General features: G+C 49.8%; 1 protein-coding gene across 1 annotated transcript in view; it reads right to left on the bottom strand.

The window, feature by feature from the left end:
* The window catches only part of COL27A1 (collagen type XXVII alpha 1 chain), a 163,049-nt gene extending 148,696 nt beyond the window's left edge, over nt 1-14,353 (bottom strand). The window contains exons 1-2 of the mRNA XM_009935398.2: nt 13,803-14,353; nt 4,545-4,615 (exon numbers count right to left, since the gene is read on the bottom strand). Of these exons, the coding sequence (XP_009933700.2) occupies nt 4,545-4,615; nt 13,803-13,858 (127 nt within the window). The 5' untranslated portion in view covers nt 13,859-14,353. The remainder of the gene's footprint in view (nt 1-4,544; nt 4,616-13,802) is intronic.
* Between the last annotated feature and the right edge of the window lie 12,217 nt (nt 14,354-26,570).

The raw sequence follows: 26,570 nt of genomic DNA, 5'->3' as shown, positions 1-26,570 counted from the left end.
TGCATCTGGCTAGCTATCATGTCCCACCAGGGACCAGCTCCAGATGTTCTGAAGGGAGCTGACCTCACTACAAGGAAATTTCCCACTGAGCACCAATAGACCACTTCTCTGGGATTTAATTCTGAGTACTGACCACACAGCTGGAAAGGAATTTGAACAACAGACTGAGCTGGGATTGCAAAACTTTACATCCCCAGAAGGCAAGGAACAGAACTTTCAAAGGGAGTAAAGCCTTCTATCTGTCTCTCTCCAAAACAGTAAGAAGCAGCTTTTGATCTCTGAGACTCTGGAGAGTTTAGGGAAGCAAAGGTGCCTCCCAGCATGAAAAAAATTGCACCTAGATTTCACTGAACCGCTTAAGGTTCTCAATGGCAGTACTTTTTCCCCCAGAAGATCATCTTACAAGCTTAAATGATTTTAATAAGTTGGAGGAACCAGACTTGGTTTGTGAAGAGCTGAGACATTAGTTATGGCTGCCACTGAGCAGCAGAGGTAGGATTCGCGTCCAGCATTTGCCACCTAGGAGCTGGGTGCCTTGCTCAAGACAGGACAAGAGGGATTGCTGTCCAGAGGCCCCCATCTTTCTCCACTGCCTCAGGGACAAGTCTGCAATGGACAGACAAGCAGAATCCCCTGGCTTCTGGCCGCAGGGTCTAACACAAGTCACACAGAGCTCGGAGTCCAAGGCAGATTAGCAGGCAACAGCAACACAGACCGGAGCCAGCCAGCAGCAGTCTCAGCTGAACTGCTTAACTGGGGAAGATGCTGAGGTCTACACAAGAAAAGCTGCAAAGGTGAATGTGCCCAGACCTGCAAAATGTGCTCATGTGCCCAAAAGCTTGTTCTCTTACTCCAGCTCGAACATTTGGTCTAATAAAAGATGTAACCTGCATGGTATAGACAGATAAAGGTTACAATGATTACCACTGCTGAAAATGAGCTAGGATAACTGTATTTTCTTCCCTCTTCCCTGCCCAAATGCAATTCCTATTACTCGATGACCAGCTAACTCTCGTATTTAAATGCTCTTTGGAGAAGCTAGCCTGGGCTGTATAATCCTGATGCTGATCTCGCAAGGTAAGAATTTAACAATCAGAAATGCAGCAGTGCCAATCATGGCTGCACATCAGCTAACACCACGGGACTGCAGCTTTCCTGGATTAGAAGGAAAAGTAAATCAGAGGTTGTCCAAACTAAAAATGATCTCCTTCTCTAAAGGGGCCTTGGAATTTGGCCTCTTTCATTCTTAACTATTAAACGTTCAGTACAATACCTAATATTTGGAGAACTGGTGCTTAAAAGAGATCCTCAGTGTTGGCCAGAATGGTTGTAGACTCAAGCCAGTCTGAAGTCTGTCATGCTGCTGGCCAGGAAAGGAGGAGAATAACGAGAAAACCTCTGTTCCTTGACTTTGGCAAAAACCTTGGCCATTTTTGTATGTAAGAACAAGTCAATCAATATTTACTTTGTCTGAGCTCAGCTTTATTCCCACTTCCCTTTTTTAAGGCAGCTTGACTCGCTTTCTAGTGGAGACTACCCTGGAGAAGATGCGTCAGATGTGCAAGGGGATGGAAACTTTCCCGCTCTATGCAGAGGGTATAATTTACTGCACAGCATGCAAGTGTTAATGATGGTACTTCTCCCATCCTACGAAATCCTTGGTCCCCCCACTGCTTTTCTGCCACATTGCCCAAGGGGGCTGTCCTTCAGCATAGCAAAGGTAAAGCCTTCCCCTCCCCGCACTGAACGGAGGAATCACAGCAGTATCTTCAGACTGGATAATCTCCAGAGCCCACAAAATAGTAAAGGCCAAAGCCAGGCTTTAGGGAAGTCAAGCGGGACCCTTGCCACAGACTTCAAAAGCATCAGGATTTAGCCCTAAGGAAATAAATTTACCACTTAAACTAGGAGCTAGACTCCAGCTTCTAATTTCTATATGTATTTTTAGGTTGTCTCCCAGAGGCAGATGGTGGTGTGTCTCTACTAGGCAGAGATGCTTTACACTCCAGGAGCTATTTGTTTGGTAGCTGCTCTGCAAAGACATAAGGATGTTTCCCTGCTTAGAGGACACTGCTGCTGTTTGCAATACCAATCCAGCTGCCTCGTTAGCAACTGTGTCCAACAGTGCTTAAGAAAAAGGAAAAAGAGCACAACCCAACCACTCCTTTCCCTCAAAACCCAATAAGGTAGAGCCAAATTCTAGATGCCTACGCAAAACCTGATTAGGAGAGACCTCATGCAGGACATGTGTGTGAATTTTCCAGCAGCAGGTCCAGGCACACAGCTCAGGACTCCTGTGCACCCAGCCCATCCACCTCTCCATCCCATGCCGACTGGCCAGGGCCAATGGGGCACGTCCCCCTGGATGATGGGATGTCATCAGCTAACATAAAATGCAAAGTAGTTTTGGCTTCCTTAAGTAGCTCCAAGTTTAGCAAAACAGTTTTTCTCCTTCACTTTTTTTCCTCTGTAGAATTTTCCATCAAAACACATTATTTAAAAAAACATTCACTTAGAGCTGCCTGGTCTCAGGTGCCTTGAAGCTAGCTGCAACATTCCTGTAGTAACATTTGAGCAACAGGGAAAAATTTTCTAGCACACTCTGTGCATGAAGTGAGATGCACAGAGATTCCTGAACAACCACATGTTCATCTCAAAGAGAGAATAAAATGTTTTATTGCTCTGCTTCCCATCTCTTTCCTTCCCCCTTGCTTTCCCCACGCAAAAAGCTTTATAAGAAAAAGAAGCCAAAAGGCAGGAGAGAAATAACTTGCTGCTTCCTCGATTCCAGCAGCTACGACGTGATGCCCACGGTCACATTTCCAAAAGTTACTGCCCAGGCCCTTAGTCAGTGCACATCAGATGAACTCACTAACCTCATGATCTTTTGGATTTGTAACACTTACGGAAAAATCATCCTCTGCTTTCCCCGATTTTCCAGTGTGCAGGAAGACCCCTACGCCTTCCAGTAACAACTGCAGTATTTTCAAAAGCCCATGGCATTGGCTTAATTTCATCCTCACACAGCTCTATGAACCAGCTCTTCTTGCTTTTGTAAATCTCATGTTTGATAATCCTGAGTGATAATACAGTCTCAGGTCATCAATGACTTCTTACAGCCTTTGCTTCCCGGTACCCAGAAGAGCCTGTCTGACTGTGTGGAAACCAAGCAAGATTTTAAAAATTTCTTTATCACAGAGAAAGTATCTGAGACAAGAGTTATCTACCACGCTAAGGTAATACAATAACAGCGGAGTGAAAGAATTTCCTTTAGATTGATGGTAACAATCAAAAGACATGGCACCATCCCATAATTATCACAGGAGTAAAATGACGGATAGAGATGAATTTAAACAGCATATTAAAATCTACTTGAAAAAAAGAGGCGCCAAGACACAGTATTTGTTCTGCCTCTTTACGAGCTGACGTAAAACTTGCTCTGAAAACTGCTCGACTAAGTAATTCAGCCAGATGTTCACCTCTTGAATTGAAGCAGAATTTGGAAAATATTACATTTTTCAAAATTGCTGATGGCAGGGATGTATTTTGCTTTTTTCCCCCCTGTAAAAAGTGCTCCATGGGCTGGCTTACAGCTGAGCATTGACCAACTTTATTTTTCCTTCATGTTTTGGAGTCTAAGAGGAGAGTGCTGGAGCCTGCTAGTCCACTTATTGCTGTCTACCAGTTGCAGAGGAAGCTGTTTGGTTCCAGCATGTACCCATGTAAAGCATCCGTGTGGAGGAGGTCCTGCTACTTTAAGAGGAGATGTTTACAAACAGATGTTGCAGAGATGCTCAGCTCCCACTATCAACTATAAAAGACGACTTCATTTTTATTCTTGTTGACTCTGAAGATTTTTATCTACTCTTGTGGGACCATTGATTATTGTACCCCAGCCTTTCGTCCCGACCCCAGAGGCACCAGGGATGGGATGCCTGGAGTAGGGGTGTAAAGATAGGGTGAAGGGGTATGATCACTCCCCTGCAGAATACTTCCCCTACAGCACAGAGACTGAGCCAGGCATAGTCATTCTACTATCAAGCCCCCCCACCCCCCTGTGGGAGTTTTCTTCTTCAGATTTGCTTTTACTTTTCAAACTCACATCATTTCTGTATGCGCCACATCCTGTGTGCCTGCACAGGCATGACTGGGTTGCATTCAAGGCAAGGAAAAACCCATCTGTCAGAGACGCTTAATTCCTTAATGCCCCAGCCTCAAAGGGCACTTTCTAAAAAAGCAGTTAAGTCCTAGCAAGTACAGGTAGATACCAGTGACATTTTAGACAGAAAGTGCTTCATTCCCACCAGACAGGCACGTCTGAAAATCCCCTAGGGCACATAATCACCTGTAAAGAATGGTTCTTTTGCCAGCTGTTAACTGTGTCATTTATATCATCAGTACTGCAATGGTCAGCAATAAATGCATTTAATTCTATGCACTAGGCTCAGACGTCATAAAATGATGGTCCTAAACTGATACCAAAGCATTTGGCTTTTACTTGGGTTGAAAGAGAAGAGAAAGAAAAAAAAAAAATTGTAATTTACCTTCAGAATTTCCCTGTGTGAATCCCAGGAACCAGGTAAAACATAATACAGTCCAGAGAAAGCAGAATCCCCTAAAATTGGAAGAGAAGAAAAATTAACAAGTTTGTACAAGACTAGCATCAAAAAATAGCCCCCTCCCGTTAAAGGTCTTCTCCTTGGTCACAAGTCTCGCAAAGTCAGCGGCAGTATCCACTCATCTCCGGGAAATGGAGAGCGGGCACTCAGCAGAGCAGCGCTTGCTTCCGACTGAGATTTCATTTTGCTACTTTGAAGTCCTCTAAAGGCCACTGAATTGAGAGGGAAGTTTTCCCACTGGTATTAGGGGCTGTAGATCAGGTCTTGAACAAGGACCAGACCGGTGTTTTGAGATGCAGGGTCATCACTGCCAGGTCAGCAGTCCCTTCGCTGCTGCTGCTGCTCTCTGGCACTTGCCCTGTCTAGGACAGACCACCAGAAATGCAAGAGGACGAAGAAATAATTCAAAATTGGAAGGTCAAAAGACGTGCCAGGAGCACACATCTGCGAGGACATGGGTAGCAAATGGGCTGACACGCAGTGACATGTCACCTGCACCTCAGCAAACACAGAGTCCTATTGCTTTACTATATGCTTAAAAACATTCTAAACATACATGGATCTATTCTTCATTTTACACCCAGATGCAAAGATGTGGGGCAGCCTCTAACGACTCAGCACCCTATGCTGTTGCCACTAATGACTTTCTCATTAGCTTGGTATGGCAGGAAATTTTAGAAAGTGCGAGATCTGCAGGCTCCCAAGCGCTGTGCGCTTGCAGACCCTTTCACGCCTGAGAGGGAATTGGACAAACCTTTCTGCTAGCTGAACTAAGCCTTGAAATGCCAGCAAAGAGGAAAACTTTTACCAGAAAGGTAGCTGAAGCCCTCCCTTCCCCCACCAGCTTCCTTGATTTGTAGCCAAATAATGCACATAGGAAACTCCTTGGTTAAGCTCACTTAAAACTGTCAGTGGAAAGTTTGAAGATTGAATTCCCTCATCTTTTAGAGATGATATTTTACAGCTTGATCGGCAAGGGCTGCTGGAGGAACAGAGACAAAAATGTAAACTACAGCAAGTCCTCAGCCAGCAGAAAACAGTGTGGACATCCACAGGTTATTCTTCATTCCAGCCAAGCCAGCGTGAACACTGGGATATGCAAAGCAACGCCAAAGCGCAGCTTGCTCCGCTCTTCAGACCTGGCAAAGATAAATCATTTATCAAGTGGGATTAGAGACCACTCTTCTCCTGCCATCAAGCCTCAGCTTTAGCACAGGGAACAGCCTCTGAGGCTATGTATCACCCTGGGCCAGATCCTCACCCAGTGCAGGAGACCCTTTCCCACAGCTAAAATGAAGCCACAGTGATTTACACACCAGTGGGGAAACCTGGCCTTGGACATGAAAATCCATGCAGCAGTCCAGCCACTAACTAATATTTTAAGGCTTGAAGGGCCAAAATACTGGAGAGGCCCTGCACCGGCTGGGAAACAAATGAGATAAACCACTTCACTCTTTGCTGTTTCCATTACCCCGACACTGGGCTGCACATTTCAGGAGCTCTGGGGCTCCTTTAATTTATGCAGGAAGGAACAACAGCTTGGAGCAGCCAAACCATGGTATTCTTTCGCCATGTCCTACAGCCAGCCGTATGCTAACCAGGAAACCCTCACTATACTCAGGAGGTCTCCAACTGGGAAGCCTTGGTTGTCTTCTGCCCACGGGATGCAGCTCTCCGGCTGAAGACACGGCTGAGTACAAGGAGAGGTGCTGTGCCAGTTCATTCAGAGGAGGTAGGAAGCAGAATAGGATGATTCTTCATGGTGACCTCTAGCAGAAGTCTTTTTCTGCCTTAAAAGAGGCTAAAGTCCACTTCTCAGAAAGAGTTACGTTTCTGTGCTCACCTCCAAAGGACCAATGAGGTTTTAAGAGATGGACACAATTCCACATGTGCATGGAGCAAAGACCTCCCTGGGTATCAGCAGCTGGGCTTGACTGCTTGATGAGAGCAGGGGAAGAGGAGTGGAAGGAGGTGACCAACATGATGTGATCTCTAAGGGCAGCAAGAATCCCAAGTGTTAAGACCACCTTTTCTCTGGTGAGGACCAGATTTGTACAGCAATGTACAAACACTGGTGCACACAACACATCTAACCAAAGTCCAGATCTGTTTCTGGAGGGGTACCTTCACAACCCAAATTTGCTTCCAGAATCCCTGTTGACCAAGACAGTGAGGGGAACAAGCCTTTCGGGAAAATCCAGCACGTAATTTCATTCCAGTGACAGTGACGGGGCTATAAAGGAGACGAATGCGCCGCGTGGGATCCAGCTGGCCTCAGCCCCGCTCCTGGACCCCTCGCACAGCCAACGCCATAAGAGTGGAGAGCAGGGCTGAGCGCCAAAACACTGAAGAAAAACATTTTGGCAAAATTTACCAACTTAATGGAAAAACCAAAAGTAGCTTCCAAATGGCAGACCTGTGACTGATGGGACCATTAATTATCACAGGATTTTATAGTGCAGGCTCTTTTTCCATTACAACTCTGCAGCAGCAGGATTGCACAAGCAGCTTGAGTAGCGATAGCAAAGGAAGATTCTTCTGCTTTATATACAGTTATCATACCCACCTTGCCTTTATCTGGGCTTCTTCCCACAACCAGTGATTTCCACAGAGACTCTATTGAAAGCTACCCACTAAAGGCATTTCTTTCTTTTATTGCGTGGGGCCTACGAATACCAGAACGGGGATCCCACTGCTGCAGGCACTAGGGGAAGTGCCCCCAAATACCAATGATGTAAGATCCTGTGACCCCTAAAAATTTTCCAGTGCAGACAAACACCCTTTATAGCAAACTGAAGCAACTGACCACAGCTTAAATCTGCTTTGCTGCTGCTCGTGAACGCCTGCAATCAATCCATGGGAACTAACAAGGCAAGGAGCAAAGACAGAGAGGGACAGAGAAGTAGACAGACCAGCAATGACACCTCTCAGCCTCAGTGGTGATTTTAGTATCTTCCCAGTGATGACCATATTCCCTGGCTGCAGGTAGCAGCCAGGAATAAACATCCTGAGGAATTCCTACAAAATGCAACCAGAAGGTTGAGGGCACCACTTCTGCTGGGGCTTCAGGACAGGTAGGAGGTCCCTGCGCGTGGTGGTACACACCAACCTGAAGAGATCAGGACTGCTAATTAACACACAGTTGCAAAGCTGTGGTTTTCAGCTTCCAGACTCATTTGCTATCTTTTTACTGAGCATTAAGAAATCAGGCTTCTGAGAGCAGCAAGCTGTGGCTCGGGGGCTAAAGAAGAGTTATCACCTCTCCAGGCAGCTTGCGCACAGGGTGTCTTGCTGCTATAGCCCCACTAAAGTCATGTTCGGGGTGGCAACCTCAAGAGCAAAAGTAAAGGAAATGTCCTGTTGAACATACAGGTTCTTACCTGACACCCACTGGCTTCTGTAACAGCGGAATAAAGCACCACACTGAACTAAAGACAACAGGAAGACAACAGTCTCTAGGGCAGGCTTGGTCAGGAATTATCGATAAAAAAAATGTTTGACAAAGCTGAAGCAACTCGTAAAATAGTTGTGATCAGCTATTTCTTCACAATTTCTGGAACCGGTTGGAACAATCTCAGCATTTCTGAATTAAAAGCTTTGCTCCTGTCTTAAAAAAAAAGAAGTCCAAATGGTTTTGACACCTTGCTTGCTTAGATGATGGGTCAAAGCGCAAGAAAACATTACAAGGGCCCAAAGCAGCATTCTTATTTTTTTCCCCTTCATTTACAGTGGGGAAATGTCTTTGAAATTGCAAACGTTCTTGCAGGGTGGAAAAAAGTTCCCCCTCCCCGCCCCCCCTCCCTTTCAGGTGCAGTTTTTTCTGCCCAAAAGACCAGAAAGCCAGCTGGATACTGAAAATTGCTTTGTAAGAAAGGCAAACCTACATTTCTAGCTGTAGATCCAGCAATGTATCTTAAAAGGAGAAAACGTCTATATTGCTTAAAATCCTTTGCACATGATCAGAGGTGATATTTTATGACTCCAGGCAGTTTTGACAGTCAACAGGAAACAAAAATCACGACCTACATACTGGAGTTTTAAATCGCATCATGGCATTGATTCCACTCACCGCTTTTTGGGGTAGAAATCTTATTTTGTACTAGTATCATCCTCTGCACAGCAGATTTCTGGTCTCCTTCTGGGGCTTCTGGAAATCATGGTATTTCTCCTCTCACCCTCAAGTTTTTAAAGAACATATCCATGTATCAGCCCCGCATAGTCCTTTGCTGGACCTTTTCTGCAGTATAAACCAGCCATCAATTTACACCTCCAGCCAAAGATTGCGTCTGGTATACTCAGGCACTGCTGTAAAATTCAGCATGCTAAGGAGAGAGTTTCTGAGATGACTGAAGTGGTATTCATTTTTAACCCCCATTCAGCACCTATGTTTTTAAGAAACAGGAGAAAGCAGACAAGCAGATATGGCCCAGATAGATATGTTTCCACGCTCATTGAAAAATACTGAGAAATCTAAGAGTGATCTAGAAACTGTCAATATTAAGTGGGGAAGAACGAAATTTAGTACCCCCTTCAAGATTTTAGTGTTCAAAAAAGCTCCTTAAAATATCATCCAAGTACACAAAATGCAGTCCAGAATGCAACCCACTGCTTCTAGGCACATGTTTGTCAGAAGGGATTTTCAGATGACAACTAAAAATTCATTGCAAATGCAGCCGTAAGGGGAAAGGATGAAGCAGTGGGACGCCAGTGCAGCTGCCTGGGCAGAGTACAAAGCGGCAGGTTTCAGAGATTGTCCCACCATTATTACTGGAGACTCCAGTAGCCAAAACGGCTGGGAAACTCTCCGGGCCAGCCTCCAACCCATCCTTGGGGCGACCCTGAACAGGAATGTCTCAGGGGCTCCACCCTGCCCCAGAGTTTGGAACGCGTTCGCAAACCCAGAAATTCCCGGGGAAGTCTGACACCGTTTCTGCCAAATCTAATCCTAATTCAGGACAAAAGTGCCCTTCGTGCTGTGCCTGTAGAGGTTTATCGCAGGGTTTTGGGAACTGTGGCCCAGAAAAAGCTGCTGCTCCCTTCGGAGGCAGCCCCTGGCAGCGTAAGAGCAGCCCACCAGGGCCTGATGAACGGCAGGACTCATCTTCACAAAGGGAGGGACCTCAGCTCCTGGCAATGCTACAGCAGTAGGTCTCAAGTGCTGCAAAGCAGCTTCGCTCTCCTCAAAGCCTGCGTATCAGCCAGGCACAAGGAGGGTCTGGATGCGTAAAGGTCTGGTGTTTGCTCCCCCAGCACCTATAGCTCCTCTTAGGATTTCTCCAGCGGGGAAACGCACGCAGATCTGCAGTACACAGAACGTGGAGACGGAGCGTCAGTGTGGCCAACCCTCCCTTCTGTAGACACCTCGTACCTTGTTCTTTCAAGGGTTTATGCTGCTATCTGCAGACAGAGAAGTCTGATGGGTTTCAAACCACCAGTCCTTGTCCTCCTAACTGGGAACTAGAGCTCGTGTATTCACGGCATAAAGCTCTCCCAGGGCCAACCAGGTCCTCTGAGCTCCTGCTGGTGACAGCCTGCTTCCTCACCTGCCAGAGGCAGGACAGACCAACATGACCGTGATGCCTCAAACACCCTCCCAGATACCTCCCAGCCACATCCTATGACGGGGGATCTTTCCTGACAACCCGTTACTTGGTCTCCTCTTTGCTCACCACCCCTGCCTGTCTGGGTTACTGACTTCGCTGCTGTGTGAAGCGACAACACTCACTGCTGGCCCTCGCCTTTGTGTTCTCAGTCAGTAACTGGAGCCCTCGACAAACAGAAGCGCTAAGCGTGATCTGTCATCTAACTCCTTTTTTGTCCTTCCAACAAACGCCTTTGCATTCCTTCATTTTGTGAATGGGGTTTGGCAGAGCCGTATAGAATTCCCCATTGTTTCCATTTGCACTTCAGTAAGCGTCCATCATTTCTACTTATGCCCCCAACAAATTGGCAAAGAAAGAAAGAAGGGGGAAAAAACCCACACGCTCTGTGTCTGTCTCTGGTCAGAGGTTTCCTACAACCCCCTCACCACAAGACCTGGGCAGCCCTTGGTTTAATAAAGTAACCTCCGCAAACACTGTTCTCAAGCAGGACAGATTTTATCCCTTCGATCCATTGCCGAAAGAGGATGAAGCTGGAGCTTTATTAAAAGGACCGGCTCTGAGAGGTGCATCGAGGCAGCAGGAGGGAGGGGACCTGGACATTGGACCTCAGCTGGTAACCCTGGCTGTGACACTGCCCTTCCCTGCTGGGACGCAGCTCCAGGAAGCTGTGGAATTGTCTCCTCTCCACTTCAAGGCCCCCAGCACACACACATCATTTGCCTGCATGTTGCCCCCACTGCTGAATTTGCCTGTCAGGGTGACAATTTGTCCCCAGATCACCTCCCCGGCTTGCACACAAGGGTCTTTTGCTCTTAAAACAGGAGCCGTGCCTTGCTCCATCCCTTCCAGGCCTTCCCAGGGGCTGAGCCACCTTGGTGGTGCCAAGCTGTGCACGCAGCTTTCTCGTGCAGCACTTGGGCCAGGCAGCCCGCAGAGCAGCATCACGCCAACAACCCAGGGCTGGGACAACAAGCAGGCACCCATCGGAGGCCTCCAGCAGCGTCAGGCAAGCCTCCCCCACGGCCAGCACGCCATGCTGGGGCTGGAAGGGGCCAAGGTGGCACAACTGCAACTGAACGACACAAGTGCTACGGTCTGGACGCATGCTCCATACACAGCTGAATGCAAAACTTCCTTCTGTGGTTTAGTGAGCCTGTGCTCACTAAAAACGCACCAACGGAAATGATCAAGAGGGGCATTTTAAGCTTGCAGAGCCTGTAAAACTTTGTGTTCTTCAGGTTTTACAAGCTTTGGCGGCTCGAGCCAGGACAAGGCTTCAGCACACTCTGCAACCACTTCTCCTTCCCTGCTGAGCCAGCCCTCCCACTCCCATTCATGGGTCTCCTGCACGTCTGGCAGCTCCTCAGCCACCAGTCCCGCTCTGGAGGATGCTGCAGGAGTTCTGGGACATGCAGGACCCCCACTGCCACGTAGGAATGCACCAGAAAGCTCCCATCACAAGCTGCTTTCAGGCAGCACAACCCTCATCCACCCCGAGATAGACTCGGCGGCACAAGGGTGGCCTGATGAGCACAAGCACAAGCCAGCTCTGAGCTCAGAGGACCCTCTCCAAGACTGATGGCCCAACAGAACCTCCAGCTGTGGGAATGGTAGGATGCACAGCACTCAACTCTGCCAAGTAAATCAAAACCCAGCACCAAAAAGCCCATCGGGAGATAATGCGAAGGGCAGCAAGCGACCTCTGCTGAGGAGGGAACGGATCAGCAGCATGCTGGCGAGGTATCGAAGCCAGGGGAGATCCTGGGAACAAAAGGCACACATAGTCAGAGTCACCAGAAAAGACCAAAGCAGACGTTTCCCATGGCACTGCAAGACTGAAACCCCGTGCAGCCGTGCACAGCGTTAGCCTGGGACACCGAGATGCAAAGCCAGATCTGGACCTCCAGCGAGCAGGCAGCCACGCTGCCTTCTCCCGGGTCCCTGTTTCCCAACCCTGTCCTCAGCAGAGTCCAGTTTGCCCTGAGACTCGAGCAGGATCTCCCTGAACTCATCTGTAGCATGACTGTGGTCCACTCCTCCATGCTGCTCACAAGCTGGTGCTCTGGGCAGTGACCGTGCCTCGTGCCAAGAATCTCCCCGGCATCGGGGCCCTTCCCCTCGTCGTGACGCGGTGCTGCTCTCCGTCTTTCAAAGGAATCTTTATCTGTCTATTCCCCTTTTGACTTCTCCATTTTTGACAGCCAGCCACCCTCGCACGGTCCCAAGGCTGGCGTTTCACACCAGACCATGCCCAAGGTGACAAAGGTGCCAAGGTGACAGAGGTGCCACAGCATCTCCGAACACGCCACAGCCGCCTCCGCTCAAAAACCCCCCAAACCCTAATGCACTGAAATCCAGTCCTTGTGAGCGTATAAACGCACCAAACTTCTCAAGGAGAGCTGCTGCGGTTCAGAGCTCTCCCCACCACTTTCCACGCAGACCCATGCGGGCAGGGGCTGAGCCTGCCCAGGGAACCGCACATCCATCCACGGCCGCGCTGGGGGGGGGGAGCAGGGCGAGCCTCGGGGTGCAGGGGGGGTACCCCGGGGTGCAGGGGGGGTACCCCCGAGTCCCCTCACCCCCTTCCCCCCCACCTCGGAGCCCAGCCGAGCCTGGCAGGAGCAGAGCCATCCCGCACACAAGTTTCTCCAGCTGCCAGGCAGAAGAGCCCCGGTCCTTCCAAGGGAGTGTCGGTAAATCCTCAGCGCATCCGACAACGCAACCCGCGGCGTTAACCCTTCGCTGGCCCCCGGGAACGCAAGCACAGCGGCGGCAGCGAACCGAACAATGAGAACGGTGGGAGCCGGCCCCGCCGTGCGGGCCAGCGGACGGGCAGGGCGCCTGCCGCGATTTTTTTCACGCACACCCCCGCGTCCGGGCTCGCGTGGGTCCCCGCAGCAGACGCGGAACACGCCGTGCCCCGGCCCAGCCCGCGCCTCTCCCGCCTTCCCCAGGAGCGCGGCCGCGACCCCCAGGTACTCGGGGCCCCACGGCCACGCGGGATGGGGTCGGGGTGCGGCATTGCCCCCCCCCCCCAACTCTGCTCCCGGGTGGGGGGGCTGGGCAGCCTGCCCCCCTCCGCTCCCCCTCCCGGGAAGGGTGTAGGTGGGCGAGGGGGAGAGGGGGGTGGAATTGCCCCTTCCCGCGTCTCGCGTGGGTGCAACATCGGTGCCCACCCGCCGAAGCAGTTCCCGGGGTGGGAGCTCTTTTCCCCGGGGTGCTTGGGAATGGGGGGGGGGGGGGACGGGGGATCGGGGGGGGGGGCTCCTCCTGCCCTTCCCGGTCCCGAGCCCCCCGCTCTCACCCCCTTTTCCGCACCCCCCAGCCCCATTCCCACCCTCCCGCTCTCCAGCGTGGCCTCCCTTCTCCCAGCCCATTCTCCCCTCCAGCCCGGGAGTTTTCACATCATCCCCTGGCAGCCGGAATGTCTTCCCCCACCCCATCCCCAGCCACCCGGGAGCGGAGCTCCCCGCCCGGGCCCGGCTCTCCCTCCCCTCCCGCCGCCCTCCCGGGAACCCCCGGCCCCCCGGGCACCCCCTTCCCTTCCCCAGCGCCGGGAGAAGCCGGACTTTGTACTCACCCCCTGCCTGCTGCTGTAGCTCTGAGTCTGGAGACCGGCTCTGATTCCGGCTCCATCACGTTTAGTGCATTGTCTCTTTCGGGCAATTTTTGCGGCAATCCATCAGAAAAAGGGGGACAGGCGGGTTTGTGGGTACATCCTTCCCAGGAGCTCAGCTCTCTGCCTCTCTAAGGGGCTCAGCTGTGTCAAAGACACCCCCTGGCCCGGACGGCTCACTCCTTCCTCCTTCTCTTCTGGGTCCTTTTGCTTACACAGATCTTTTAATCCCATTTAACTCCCTCTCGGCAGACTGCAATTACCTTGGGAAAAAGGAGAGAGAACAGAAAGTACACGCTAGGAAGCCAGGCTGGCCCATGGTCGCTGGATTTCTTGCCTCTTTTTTTTTTCCTCCTCCTTATTAATAGTACAATTTCTGTGATCTCTGATTTCCAAAGTCCTTGATTGAAAGTGTTTTTTCTTAGCTGTTACTTTTTTTTGTTGTTTGGTTGGTGGTTGTAATAATTATTTTTATTTGCAGAGCAGATGTGCCTCCCACCCCCCCAAGGATCTCTCCTCTGGACTTAGAGAGAAGAGGAAAAGGCAGATTTTGAGAAATGAAAATTATTTAAGGATGTCCCTGCTGCCTCTCTCTGCTGCCCTCCTCTGTAATACTGAAGTACTTGCAAAAAATAATAATAAAAAAATAAATAATAAAAAAAAAGAAACTCTTTTGGCCAGAAGAGGTGCCGAGAAGCAACCCAAGACCCCTTCCAGGCTCCGCGGAGGGAACGCGCAGGCCCCGGCTCCGGGAGGCCGCTGATGGACTCCCAGCCTCACCTGCCGGGCCATGAGCCCCTTGCCTACAGGGGCTCGGACCCCCTCCTGTGGGCTGGCGTGGGACCCGCCTGGCAAGGTACCTGGCATGGCTTTTCCTTGGGCTCAGCGCTTGCTGGGGGCAGCTGGGAGCCTGGTGAGGGGGCTCAGCTCGCAGGAGAAAAGCCCCCCCTGCCCCTGCTCCCCTCCTCACCCTGCCCTGCTTCCACAGGGAGAGGGGACTGGGGGCAGGGCATCTCCAGACCCCCCTCCTCTCCTCCCACCACTAAGTGCTGGAGGCTGGACCCCAGGAGGGCAAGGAGAGGGGAATCAGTTTTCTTGTCAAAGTCCATCAGAGTAAATCAGATCCCAAGCCCACTTAGCCTCCTCCAGCAGGAGAGGGGACTTCTAAGTGTGGATAAAACCCGCATCCTTGTACTCCCTCCTCTTCCAGCCCTTGCAAAGTCCCACCGAGCTGAGACCCAGCCACCGTGTGCCCCCCAGGGTGACCAGCAGGTCCCTCTTGTCCACACCAGGACACAGCAACCCCCTGAGCTCTGTGGGATTCCCTCAGGCAGGTGAGGGCAGCCCACCACACCAAGCCCTCCTGTGCATCATATAACCTGGTGCCTTGGCTCTGTGCGCGTGCTGGATGCTGCACACCGGGTAGCGAACTCCGTTTGTGAGACACCATTCCCACCTCCTCCCTGCACCCCTGGGTGCCCCTCGGCCCTGCTCCCTTCCCCCTTGTGCAGCATCTCTGCCTTGGGCACTTACTTTACAGCGAGGCGAGAGGCTGTGCACCGTCTCCTTGCAGCCCTGCGTTCATTGGCATTCATTTGTCCCAGCAGCTTACAGCAATTTCTACTTCTTATAAAATAATAATATTTAAAAAAAAAACGCAAAAGGAGGGGGAAAAAAACCCCAAACAAATCCCAAGCCCGTTCTTCCCTCCTTCCCCTTCAGTCTCAAGGTGTCTCCTGCGCTGGGAGCTAGGGAGTGCCTGCCAGGCTCGGGGGCCCTGGCCGAGCCAAGGCTGGCTGCCAAGCCCGGGGTTCCCCCAAATTCAACAGCAAATCCTTCCCCGGGCCCGGCGCGGGCAGGTCCCCCTCGGGCCGCGGCTCCGCTCCCGGGGCATGGATGCTGCAGGGATCCAGGAGAGCCGAGAGCTGGGGACCGGGCGCGGGGAGGGACATGGATGGGAGAGAGGTGGGAATTCTGAGGCTGCCCTTGTCCTTTTAAATAGCTGCGGGGGGGCAGGAGGGGGGGACCCCGCTGGCGGCCGGGGTGCCCCAGGTGTCCGGTTTCAGCAAACAGCAGCTAATGAGCAGCCAGCCAGCCTCCGAGGGGCAGGATCGGCGCGGCTGGGGGGGGAGCAGGGGGGTACCCCGGGCACAGGATCCCAGCATGGTGGGGGTTGGCAGGGACCTCTGTGGGTCACCCAGCCCAACCCCCTGCCCAAGCAGGGTCACCCAGAGCAGGCTGCACAGCACCGCGTCCAGGCAGGTCTTGAATATCTCCAGAGAAGGAGACTCCACAGCCTCCCTGGGCAGCCTGTGCCAGGGCTCTGTCACCCTCAGAGGGAAGAAGTTCTTCCTCATGTTCAGACGGAACTTCCTGTGCCTCAGTTTGTGCCCATTGCCCCTTGTCCTGTCGCTGGGCACCACTGAAAAGAGTCTGGCCCCGTCCTCCTGACACCCACCTTTCAGATATTTATAGGCATTTAAAGGTCCCCTCTCAGCCTTCTCCAGGCTAAACAAGCCCAGCTCCCTCGGCCTCTCCTCGTAGGAGAGATGCTCTAGTCCCCTCATCATCCTCGTAGCCCTCCGCTGGACTCTCTCCAGTAGCACCCTCCAGCAAGGGATGGGGCAGGGAGGGCTGCGGGGTGCGGAGCTGCGGGGTGAGGGAGGGCAGGCTGCGGGGCTGCAAGGGCTGCAGGGTGGGGGAGAGGTGCTGCAAGCGGTCTGCCCATCAGAGCTGGGCCAGCCCGGGGTCTGGCTCCCCAGGGGTGGGTTTGGGTCTTGTCACATCAGCCCCCGAGACAGGGGGAAGAACCAGGCAGAGCCGAGGCACCTCACACCTGGATACAGGCACTCAGCTCACACGGTCCCCATGAAAAAAATACAGCCACAAGTAGGATCAGCATCAACACACCAAGTACCTAAACCTGAAGCGAGTGGGGAATGATGTTACACTCAGAGCCAAAAATTCAAGGACCCACCGGCCTGACTCAGCAAAGCAGATTTTACTCAAAAAACTGACCTCAATGTGGCCAAAAATTAAGGTTTCCACCATAAATCAGATGTCCCGTACACATGACGTCCTCTGTTACCATGCATGCTAAGGACCTCTCTCCTTTAATACACAGATTTGACTTAGTTGTGGTTGCTTGCTGGGACTGGTTTTGCATCTCCTGATTTCTATAGGCATAAGATTTTATTCACACCTTTGCTCTGAAGCATCTGCATTTTGCTTCCTTGCAGATGAAGATTTAAGTAACAATAAAAAAAATTGGAAACAAGCGGTGTTATGACTGGGGTAGATAACTAACAGCCTCACAGTCCGCTGTCCTCAAGAAAACCTTTTCAGAAGAGCGCAGCTAAGTTACACATCCAGATATTTATAAGAAACATCTTGGAACAGACAAACCTGTCTCAAAACCCTCTGAAGGCTCAGAAGCTCATATGACCCGTCCAGACCAGCTTTGAGGACTGAGACTTTAGAGACAAAAGGCAGTCGCACAGCTTGTCAGTAATCACACAAAATCTAATTTCTTAGCTTTTTTTTTTCCCCCAGCTGTTTTTTCCATGTTTCTCAGTCACGCATTCCCCACTGAGAAACGTATTCCAGCCAAGCCTAAGCGTTTAAGATAAAGCTTTAATCTATTTTTAAAAAGCCCTAAAAACTTTGTGAAGAAATGTGTGGAAATTCCTAGGCTGTTGAACTTGCTTTGTATCCTCCTGTTCTTTTCTACCTTCTCTCTCTCCCCAAAGCAGCAAGTATTTAGCAACCTTCCTTTCCCTCCAAAAACCCTGCTCTACCCAGCAAAGAGCAAGGCCCTGGCTTCCCAGGGCGAGGGACAGAGAAGAGAGCAAAAAGATGTGCTGCATCTTTTTGCAAAGACGTACGCAAACGGGATGCATCTGGGTAGCTGGTACAGACTGGCAACGCTTCAGGTCTGCAGCCTAGGACCACCAGAAAACACGCTTAGAGCCCCATCCTCAAAGACTCTGCATATACCTAACTTTGTTCAGATGAACATTTTCAAACCAACCATATGCATAAAAGCTTTACTAGCTTAGAGACTTAAATGTAGCCCAGCAGTAGGAAAAAGGGAATTAGTTTAAAACAAAAGGAAACCCAACGTTGCCGAAGCCAAGACTAGTGCCAAGTGAAATCAGGTTCAAAAATTAGACCTCATTCTTCAAAAAGAGAAAAGCCACAACATATGATCTGAATAGAAATATATTTAGCAGATTTATTTTTCTTCCCTTCCAAATTTAAATAGAAGCCATTTTAAAACACTAAATAAAATAAAGTAAATCAGCACAGCAGTGAAACGAAAAAAAAAAAGAAAGGAATTGGAATTGACTGTTCTAGTTTAATTAGCCAAAATAAGAAAAGTACAGGGGAGGAGGAAATGCCACCACACACCACACAACACTGGGAACAGGGAACAGAACACTTGCTTTCGACAAAACACACCTCTCCAGAAATGCGGCATGTCATTACTGCCTAAACAAACACAGCATTTAAAATATTCCTCCGTATTTAGCCAGTTTCCAGAAGAATCAGTACCCACCTCTCCTCAGGATGCCTAGCTTGGTTAAGCATCAGGGTCTTATTAATATAATTTTGCCTCTTTGCTCCTCTTGGAAAACCAGGCGTGAAGGCAGCTAGGAGCCACGGCGAGCACGCACTGCAGCTATGCTGCATGACTCACAGCACCCGGCTTCAAGGACCAGAGGCATCCCAGACACTCACCGGGGCTTGCCCTCCCACTTTGGCTTGGCCCGAAGGGCACTGCTGAATTACAGTTCAACCACTTCTACCTTTGCACAAGTCAGAAAAGTATCCCGAATCATTCACCGCCCCCAGAACTCACCAGGAATTATAGGGATATATTTAGATAAATACCCTATTCAGGTTTAAAACCGTGGCATGACCAGGCAGAAGGCACCAGCAGCGTGAAACCCAAGGCACCGGAAAAACTCGTGGGAGGGATCAAACAAACATGTGAAGGAGAGGAGGGATAAAGAGCCTTTCACTCCCCTCTGGGCTGAGGACCAGCACCCAGGCCGGATCGGGAGTATCTAAACTTGGTACCTGGCTCAGAGCTGCTGGAGCCACAGGGAGCAGGGAACCCAGCCTGCGGGAAGTGCCGCTGCCGTGAAGGGGTGACGGGCACTGTGATCGTGGGAGGACGCAGCTATGCGGCCGTGCGGCATGGCCCGGGAACATGTCGCATGGAGCAGGGCTACTGGGGAGCGCTGGATCCACGCCTGTAAACCCAGCAGGAACAGAAGCGGGACCATCCACAGAAGCAGGACTCAGCCCCCAGCCCACGCACAGTAATGCAGGCAGCGGCATGGGTGGGACTGGCTGTGCCAGTCCCCAGCTCCTGGAGACGTCTTGCTGGGGCTGACCTAGCACCTACGCTGCAAACGTCAGCAGCCTTGGCAGCAGGCAGCTCCCAGAGAGCTGCAGGCAGGGGTCTGGTGCTGATCCCTGGCTCTCAGGGCGGCACTGAAACCATCTCTATCCCTTCTTGCTCTCTTTGAGGGCAGCCCAGCCCCTCTGCCCTTAGGTGCTCCGCACTTTGCTGCCAGGCTCCTTCCCTGCACAGGATTTCCTAATCCCTACACAACTTTTCTGTTCAGATCCTGTATTTAACATGACCATACCAGCACTTCTCACGCTCACGAGGCTCTATTTGAGCAATTGGCACTAGTTCAAGCCCTGGACTAAAGTATTCCCTACCTGTAGGGACCTGGTCACAAGCAGAAACCTGCTAAGGAACTGCATTTGGTGGCTGAGAAGTCTCTCCACCCATGGCAGAGTCAAGGTCTCCATGAAGGCAGAAGCTGGCCTGGCTGGGGTCCAGTTAGCTGATGCTCCTGTTCATTTTCTCTCGCTGGCTGTGGTCTTCACTGCAAGAATAGGAGGTTTCAGCCGAGGGGCCAAACATGCAGCACTTCTCATTTCAGGGACTGCTGTTTGACAGTATTTTGTGATACAAAAGCCGCTGTGGTTATGTTCCTTGTTCCCAGTGTGCTATGGAGAGAATTAATGACACAGGAGGAGATGTCTGGAAAGCTCAAAAATCATGTATGTAACCAAGTTACTGCCCAGCACTATTTTCCCCCTCTCGGCAGCCTTTCTGACAAACCCTGTCCCACTCTGTGCCACAGGCTAGCGCTGACACGTTTGAACTTCTGCAGCCGTTTGATGTAAAATGTTTTAAATTCTTTTCGGGAACACTAAAGGCTTTTGTCTCTTGACCGGTGCTGTGGGGATGCCATGTCTGGCAAAGACTGATCTTTCTGGGCTTTCCAGCTATACCATATCACATCGGGCTGCCCAGCCGGCCGAGAGGTAGGAACGGCTGTTAATCATTAAACGGAGCCTTTTTCCGTTGCAATGAAAGGAAACACAATGCAGCGATACAAGTCCCAAGCCCACCCTTCCCAAGGAAATGCTGCCGATTACGACTCTGTCATATACTTTTGTCCAGATGTTTAGAGGACTACAGTTTTACAGGATGGCTGTAAAGCAAATTGTTCAGCTGATGTTCTAGACAGCAAAGATCTAGACAAATTGTTCTAGGCAAGAACACGCAAGCAGTGTTGGACTGGCAGGTAAGCCACGACAGAGTAATGCTTCTGCATTCTTTGACAGCTTCTAGATCCTGACTGTCTTTAAGATATCAGGAAAAGGCTGCCTGGCTTTGCTAACATTCTTTTATTTCCCTTGTTTGTCCATCTGTTCCTAAGCTGCATTCAAGTCCATCCCTGCTCTAGGATCTGTTCGGCCACTGGTACCAGAAGATACAAAAGTCAGCAATATTCGGCAGCTTGGACCAGCGTCCTCCAAGCTAAACACCCGACCAGGTTGTCCTGCCATCTTCGGCACAGCGTGGTGATCCTGTGCTGCATTTTGAACTGCACAGCGGATAACCAAGACCAGTTTCCCCCTTCTACCATGGAAGAAAAAAACCCCACACAACCAGTGAAAATCCCCACGGGGCTGCTGCACACAGAGCAGTAATCCTTCCCATCTGGAGGTTTGCTGGTTAAAAGCAGTAATTAATCAGCAAGCACAAGTGCTTTTCCCACTGGCGTGCCAAAGGACCCTCTTTGGTTGGTGGAGGTGGGTGTGTGCTAGCCTGAGTGAGTGCCGGTAACCTGGCTTTTGTCTAAGAAACAGCACACGCTTTCCTCATGAAGCAGAGCCACCCTGAGAGCACCTTCTCCCATGGCAAAGATGGACATTACACCGGTGCACAAAAATACCTGGTGATCTAAATAATTTCTTGCATATTTAAGACTGCTGTGGTTGCTACTACAACAGCATATTACTACGGCAGGAAGCATAAATCAGTATGTAAAATTTAAGTCTAAATTGTGCAAGTCACACAGGCACAATGCTTATGAATTTTAGGCAGCACTGCCCACTTCTAGTGCTGTCCATCAGCTTTCTGGGTACGGCGGTCGCACTGGCGCAGGTATCGCACTGGCGCAGGTATGGATGCGTGCTTGCGTCAGCGTCCCCCGTTCTGATGAAGAGTGATGTGGCTGGTTAGGAAGACAGAGGTGGCGCCTCATTTCTTAGCAGCCATTTGGTCCTGGGTGCCTCAGACCCAACCAGCGGGCTGCCCTCTAACACACGCTAACCTCCATCCCAGCAGCGCTCGGGTTTGGTTTTCACTGCTCCAGTGACCTGCAGGGTGACCTGAAGCAACTTAAACCATTGCTTTTGTACCATTATTTTCTTGTGTCTAGAGTGAAGCTGGTGATATAGATCATCTTATGTGTAAAGAAGCTTAAGACCTTCATACATAAAGCGCTGCCAGTGAACTGTTATTACTTTACTATGCAGTTGGCAGCAGCCTCTCCTGCAGCAGAAAGTGTAAATCTATTTCCCAACCAGCTTTTATGTTCACCACAAGCTGCCATCATCCAGATGCACAGTGCATTAAAGATCATGCAGTTTTATCTGGCTGTAAAGTCTCATGTGAAAAAAAACCACAACCACCCTGCTGATTAAACATGCAGTTCAAACACATCTTCTGGAGTACAGTAGACAATTCCTCGCACTTTATCTGCACTGACTGAAACGCAATCTGTGCCACTTAGAGCAGAACAATGCTCGATTTCTTCATACTTCTCTTGAATTGTTAGCACATAAAGCAGAAACACAGCCCATTTTCACAGAGAAGTTCTCTTCTGACATACTCAGTATGTTAACCGAGAGTATACAAATCTGCTTCAAAGCTAATAGGGTTTTCTTCCTTCCAGCAAACACACTTCTTCACATCTGCACACTCTCACTCGCTCTCCACTTCAATAGCAATAGTATTTGGTAAAGCTCTCCAAGTTGGAGCCACTGCAGAAAGACTGTATTTACTGATGTTTGGGTAAGAACTAATAACGGACTTGGTTGTGTCTTTGCTCCTCCAACTCAAAAAAAAAAAAAAAAAAATCAAGTCAATATTTATACACCCACTGGTGAAATAAATCCCCTTCTCCACAGAGAAGAGGGAAATAAAATGGAGTGATTGAAATGGTTTTTATGGAAGGGGACTTTGTTTACTTGTTTGATTTCAGAGCTGGGGAGGTGGTGTTTTTTTTTTTTTTAATTTTATTGTAATTTAAATGCAATTGTACTGCACAGAGTGCATCAAAGCGGCTTTCACAGCAGGATCTTCCATTAAGGACCAAAAGGTCAGGAGCCCTTGCGAGCTGCTAGACTCATCACTGGCTCTGGTGGACACAAGGCTCAGGTATGTCAGGGGCTGGACCCTCTCCTGTCCCACTAAACACCCTCTCAGGATGCACTTGGCTCAGCCCTGATGGGGCCAGACTTGCCGAGCAAGAAGCTGTTAACGTTCCAGCAAGTTAGATGCAGTATAAACAATTTAATCAGCATTGTTTAGCTCTCCCAGCGTGGAGATCCTGTCCAAAGCCTGTCAGGGCCAACAGAAAGACTCACATTGACTTCTCAGGCCTCCAGATCATGCTCTGGTTTCACCAGGACTTCTTGCTTGTATAGACCTACAGCTAACTCCAGCCTTTCTGGTCCACAGAAAGATCTACCACTAACAGATTCATTTTCTGCCTCTGTGACAAACTGCTTTACTGGTCTTCTCCCTCCACCTGCATTAAGGCTCTTCGGCTTGTTTGTTCCATGTGAGTCATAAATCCCATTACTATAGCGATGATCAGCGCATCAGGGACTCTTATCCCACCAATGTGTCTGTTGGATGTAGCTTCTCTCTGCCACAGGCAAACCCCCCTGAAGTACACACCTGGACCACACCCCACGCAGGTCTGCACTGCCTGAGCTCTGAGTGTGAGCTACCCATGGCAGCCAACCGGAGCATTGCGCGTGCAGCAGGGTTGGCATCTCTGCACCGTTAATCAGGATGGAACATGAAACCTTTATTTTAGCTGGGATTTTCCTATCAAAAATATCTATTGTTCAATCCTACTTCATGAAGTCACTATTCCTATTACTATTGTTTTAAAAAAAGAATTCTAAATCCTTTTGCACAAGATACTTTAAGCTTTTACAGAAGAGAGAGTCATTGGGATGCATTTCACTTAAGCTGCCAGAAAATTGCTTCCTGGACTAACTACTCTATAGCAGGCAGCATCTCAGCCTTCCTAACGTGGTTTAGGAGGGTTTAAACTGCCAGAACTGCTCTCGATATGAACTGACAGAGTGCCCCTGACTGCAGCTGGGCATACCCTGTTCACCATGTAGAGACCTGGGAGCAGATTTGTATATACTTGCAACAGAAATAAATACATAAATACTGCCAACACTCAATAGCAACCTCTCCATAATTTCAGAAGAATAAAAAAAAGCAGTGAATGTTAGTAAAAATCCTGCATTTCCACTGCTCACAGTTGCAGCAATAGAACTGCAATGAATTTCTGTGCATTCAGCTGAAATTTGTATTTGTGGAGTAGCATAGAGAATTTGGCCCTCACATACTTCAGAAAGGTATCCAAGGGCATAAGTCCTTATTTGCAATATCCAGTGGCATCGCTATAGAGGAGCCATTGTAAAGACCTAATCAAGACATTTTCAAGCCTGCTTCCCATTTCCCCCAAAGTCTGTGGGGTTGAAGAGCCGCCTTGTCACTGACGAGGGTTAGTTCAGGGTCAAGTTCTACACTCCAAAAACCAAGGAAGAAACACTGTTTACTCTCCAACATCTCAGAAAACAGTAAAATCCCTCTTCATATGGAACATCTCATTTGTGTGTCATCAGCAAACTTTTCCACTGGCAAACCCGCCATGCTTCAACATTTGCTTCACATGTAAATTAAATTTGTGCTTTATCAGTGTCATCTCGCTTCATAGCCAGGCTGAGCACCTGCCTTTCTTCTCTTGTGTTGTTTCTCTCTGACACTTCTTTATTATGAGCTAACATTAAACTATTTCTTGTTTAGATTAAAAAGGGCAACTTTTAATCTCATTCCATTGCTCAGTGTATCCTGAGCTGCTCTTCTCCAAACAGCTCTGATTGTGGCTTTTTGCATCAAATCCCATATTTAGCACACAAGTCAGACCAAAACTCACTGCAAGAATTGCATTAATCAGCAGAATGGAATAAATGAGACTATTTAATATTTTACATCTTCAAAGTCTTGAATAAGCAACAATGCTCTGTTAATATGCTCTGCAGTGGGTGCGCCCCAGGCAGGGAGCAGGTACCATATTTTCTCCGTAACGCTGACGTAGTGCACCTGACAGCCTCACTGCCAAATGGCTAATGCAGCTTGAGTCATTAACTGATGTGGGTAACGTGGCTCTCACCTTTGTCTTCCTCGAAATAACACACACAGAACACCCAAACCAGCCATCCCCATCAAACGCATGATGAACAGGTCATTAGTACAAGAAACACTTTGATGCCTCTGACGTGCCTTTCATCGTAGCATAGTAAAAGCACTTTGCAATTATTAACGTGATCCCTAACTCACCACCCACCCATGCAGCTTTCCCTAATTCACCAGCTGGATAGACAGAAAGCCTCAGACACATGAAGGTGCAATGCTGAAAGAGATGTCTGAATGCTCAGGCATTCGCAGCAGCCTCTGGGAGCTGCACTTACCACCCTGACTTCAGAAGATAGAATCAGACCGTTAGTAACTCGTCCCATCCCGATCACAGTGAGCAGCAGAGCAAGGAGAACCCAGAAATCTTTCCACATCCACAGAGCCTCCCCTCGCCACCATGGCATTGGCAGGTATTGCAAAACACACGCCTGTCCTACGTACGTGCTCAGCAAAGGGACCTTGTGGGGCAAATCAAGTTTCTCTGTACTCTTCACCTCTTCATTCTCATCTGTTTTTTTTTTTTCCCCTCTTTTTGCTGACATGCCATTATTAAACAACAGGAACAAACTAGTTTCGGGGTAAAACTTTCCCCAAAGTAGTTGGAAGACAGCAAGAAATGCCAAGCTTTCTGTTTTCCTCCTCTTTTAAAGGGGAAATAACATTGAGTTAAAATATTTGTAAAATGGCACTGATCAGCACTTTATTTTCTAGGTTTGATTTTTAAATTTTATTTTTTCTTAGTCCAACAAAGACTACCCTCTCCCCTTAGCAATACTAGGAGGGGACTATACTGCAAATTATAGATTGCAGAGTTTGCGAGGGAACCACAAAAGCTTAATTATAGTTATTGACATACCAAACACCCACTGAAAGCTTAATCTTCCCTGGGCCAGGAATAACCACACAAAGTGAAGGTAGCAAACTGACATCAAACAGCCTCAGCTAGGGACAGGGCATTAACGCAGCGGGGCATGAAGCCCAGCCTTGCTCGCCTCCTGTCCCAACCTCGAGGGGACCCGGGTGGGGACAGTTGTTGCTGTTGTCCCACCAGCAGCATTGACCTGGTTTGTTTGAGTTGGATTTTATCCCCCATAGAGTAGGGTTCCATAAGTTACCCCTTCCAGATGTCTTTCTCCCAGAGCAGGCCTGAAAGGGCTCCCGTCTCTGCTGCAAGATTCAACACCCATGTTATGCACCCTTAGCGACCGCGCATCCGTGCTGCTCCCCGTCCTCCTTGGGTACCGTGACAGCCATGTTGGAGGGCAGCAGCCTTTAGCTGCAGGAAAGCTTTGCAGATAGAGGTGCGAAACTCCTGGGAATTCGCAAATGTCTGGACTGGTCTGCCCCAGCCCAACCCTGTTTGCTCTCCGGCTGTGCTGGCAGATCCTGAAGGAATGGTGCTTGTGGGCAGCTCGCCGCCCTCCGGGTAGACTCCATGCCGCCAACAGCTGCAGTCACATCAAAGACTGTATGTCTAAAGCGATGCTAAAAGGGTTAGAGAAGGTGAAGCACAGGCTGGGGCGTTCCCAGGGAGCCCAAGGAGGCTCCTGAGCATCAGCCCCTCTGGAGGGATCCCGGACTCAGAGCATTGCCACATGTCCCCGGCTGAGCACGCTGCTAACGGGGTCCAGCAGCCCCACAGCTATCGGTGATTTATCGCCTGTCCTGCTGCACTGCTCACGCAGAGCTCCACAAACTGTGAGCATGACCTTGCAACAGCCTGGGAAAGGCAGGGAGGAGCCCGAGTAAGCAGAGAGGCGAGGCGGAAGCAGCAGCAAGGAATTGGTCATTGTCACAGGCAAAGACTGATACAGAGCTGAGGAGTCAAAGCACGGAGCGGGGAGTCAAAGCATGGAGCTACCAGAAACCACCCAAACACCCTCTTTCATTTTCGTTTCATCAGCACA

Source organism: Opisthocomus hoazin, chromosome 19 (genome assembly GCF_030867145.1).
Source record: "Opisthocomus hoazin isolate bOpiHoa1 chromosome 19, bOpiHoa1.hap1, whole genome shotgun sequence".
NCBI lineage: Eukaryota > Metazoa > Chordata > Aves > Opisthocomiformes > Opisthocomidae > Opisthocomus > Opisthocomus hoazin.
This window is presented reverse-complemented; position numbering and strand designations above follow the sequence as displayed.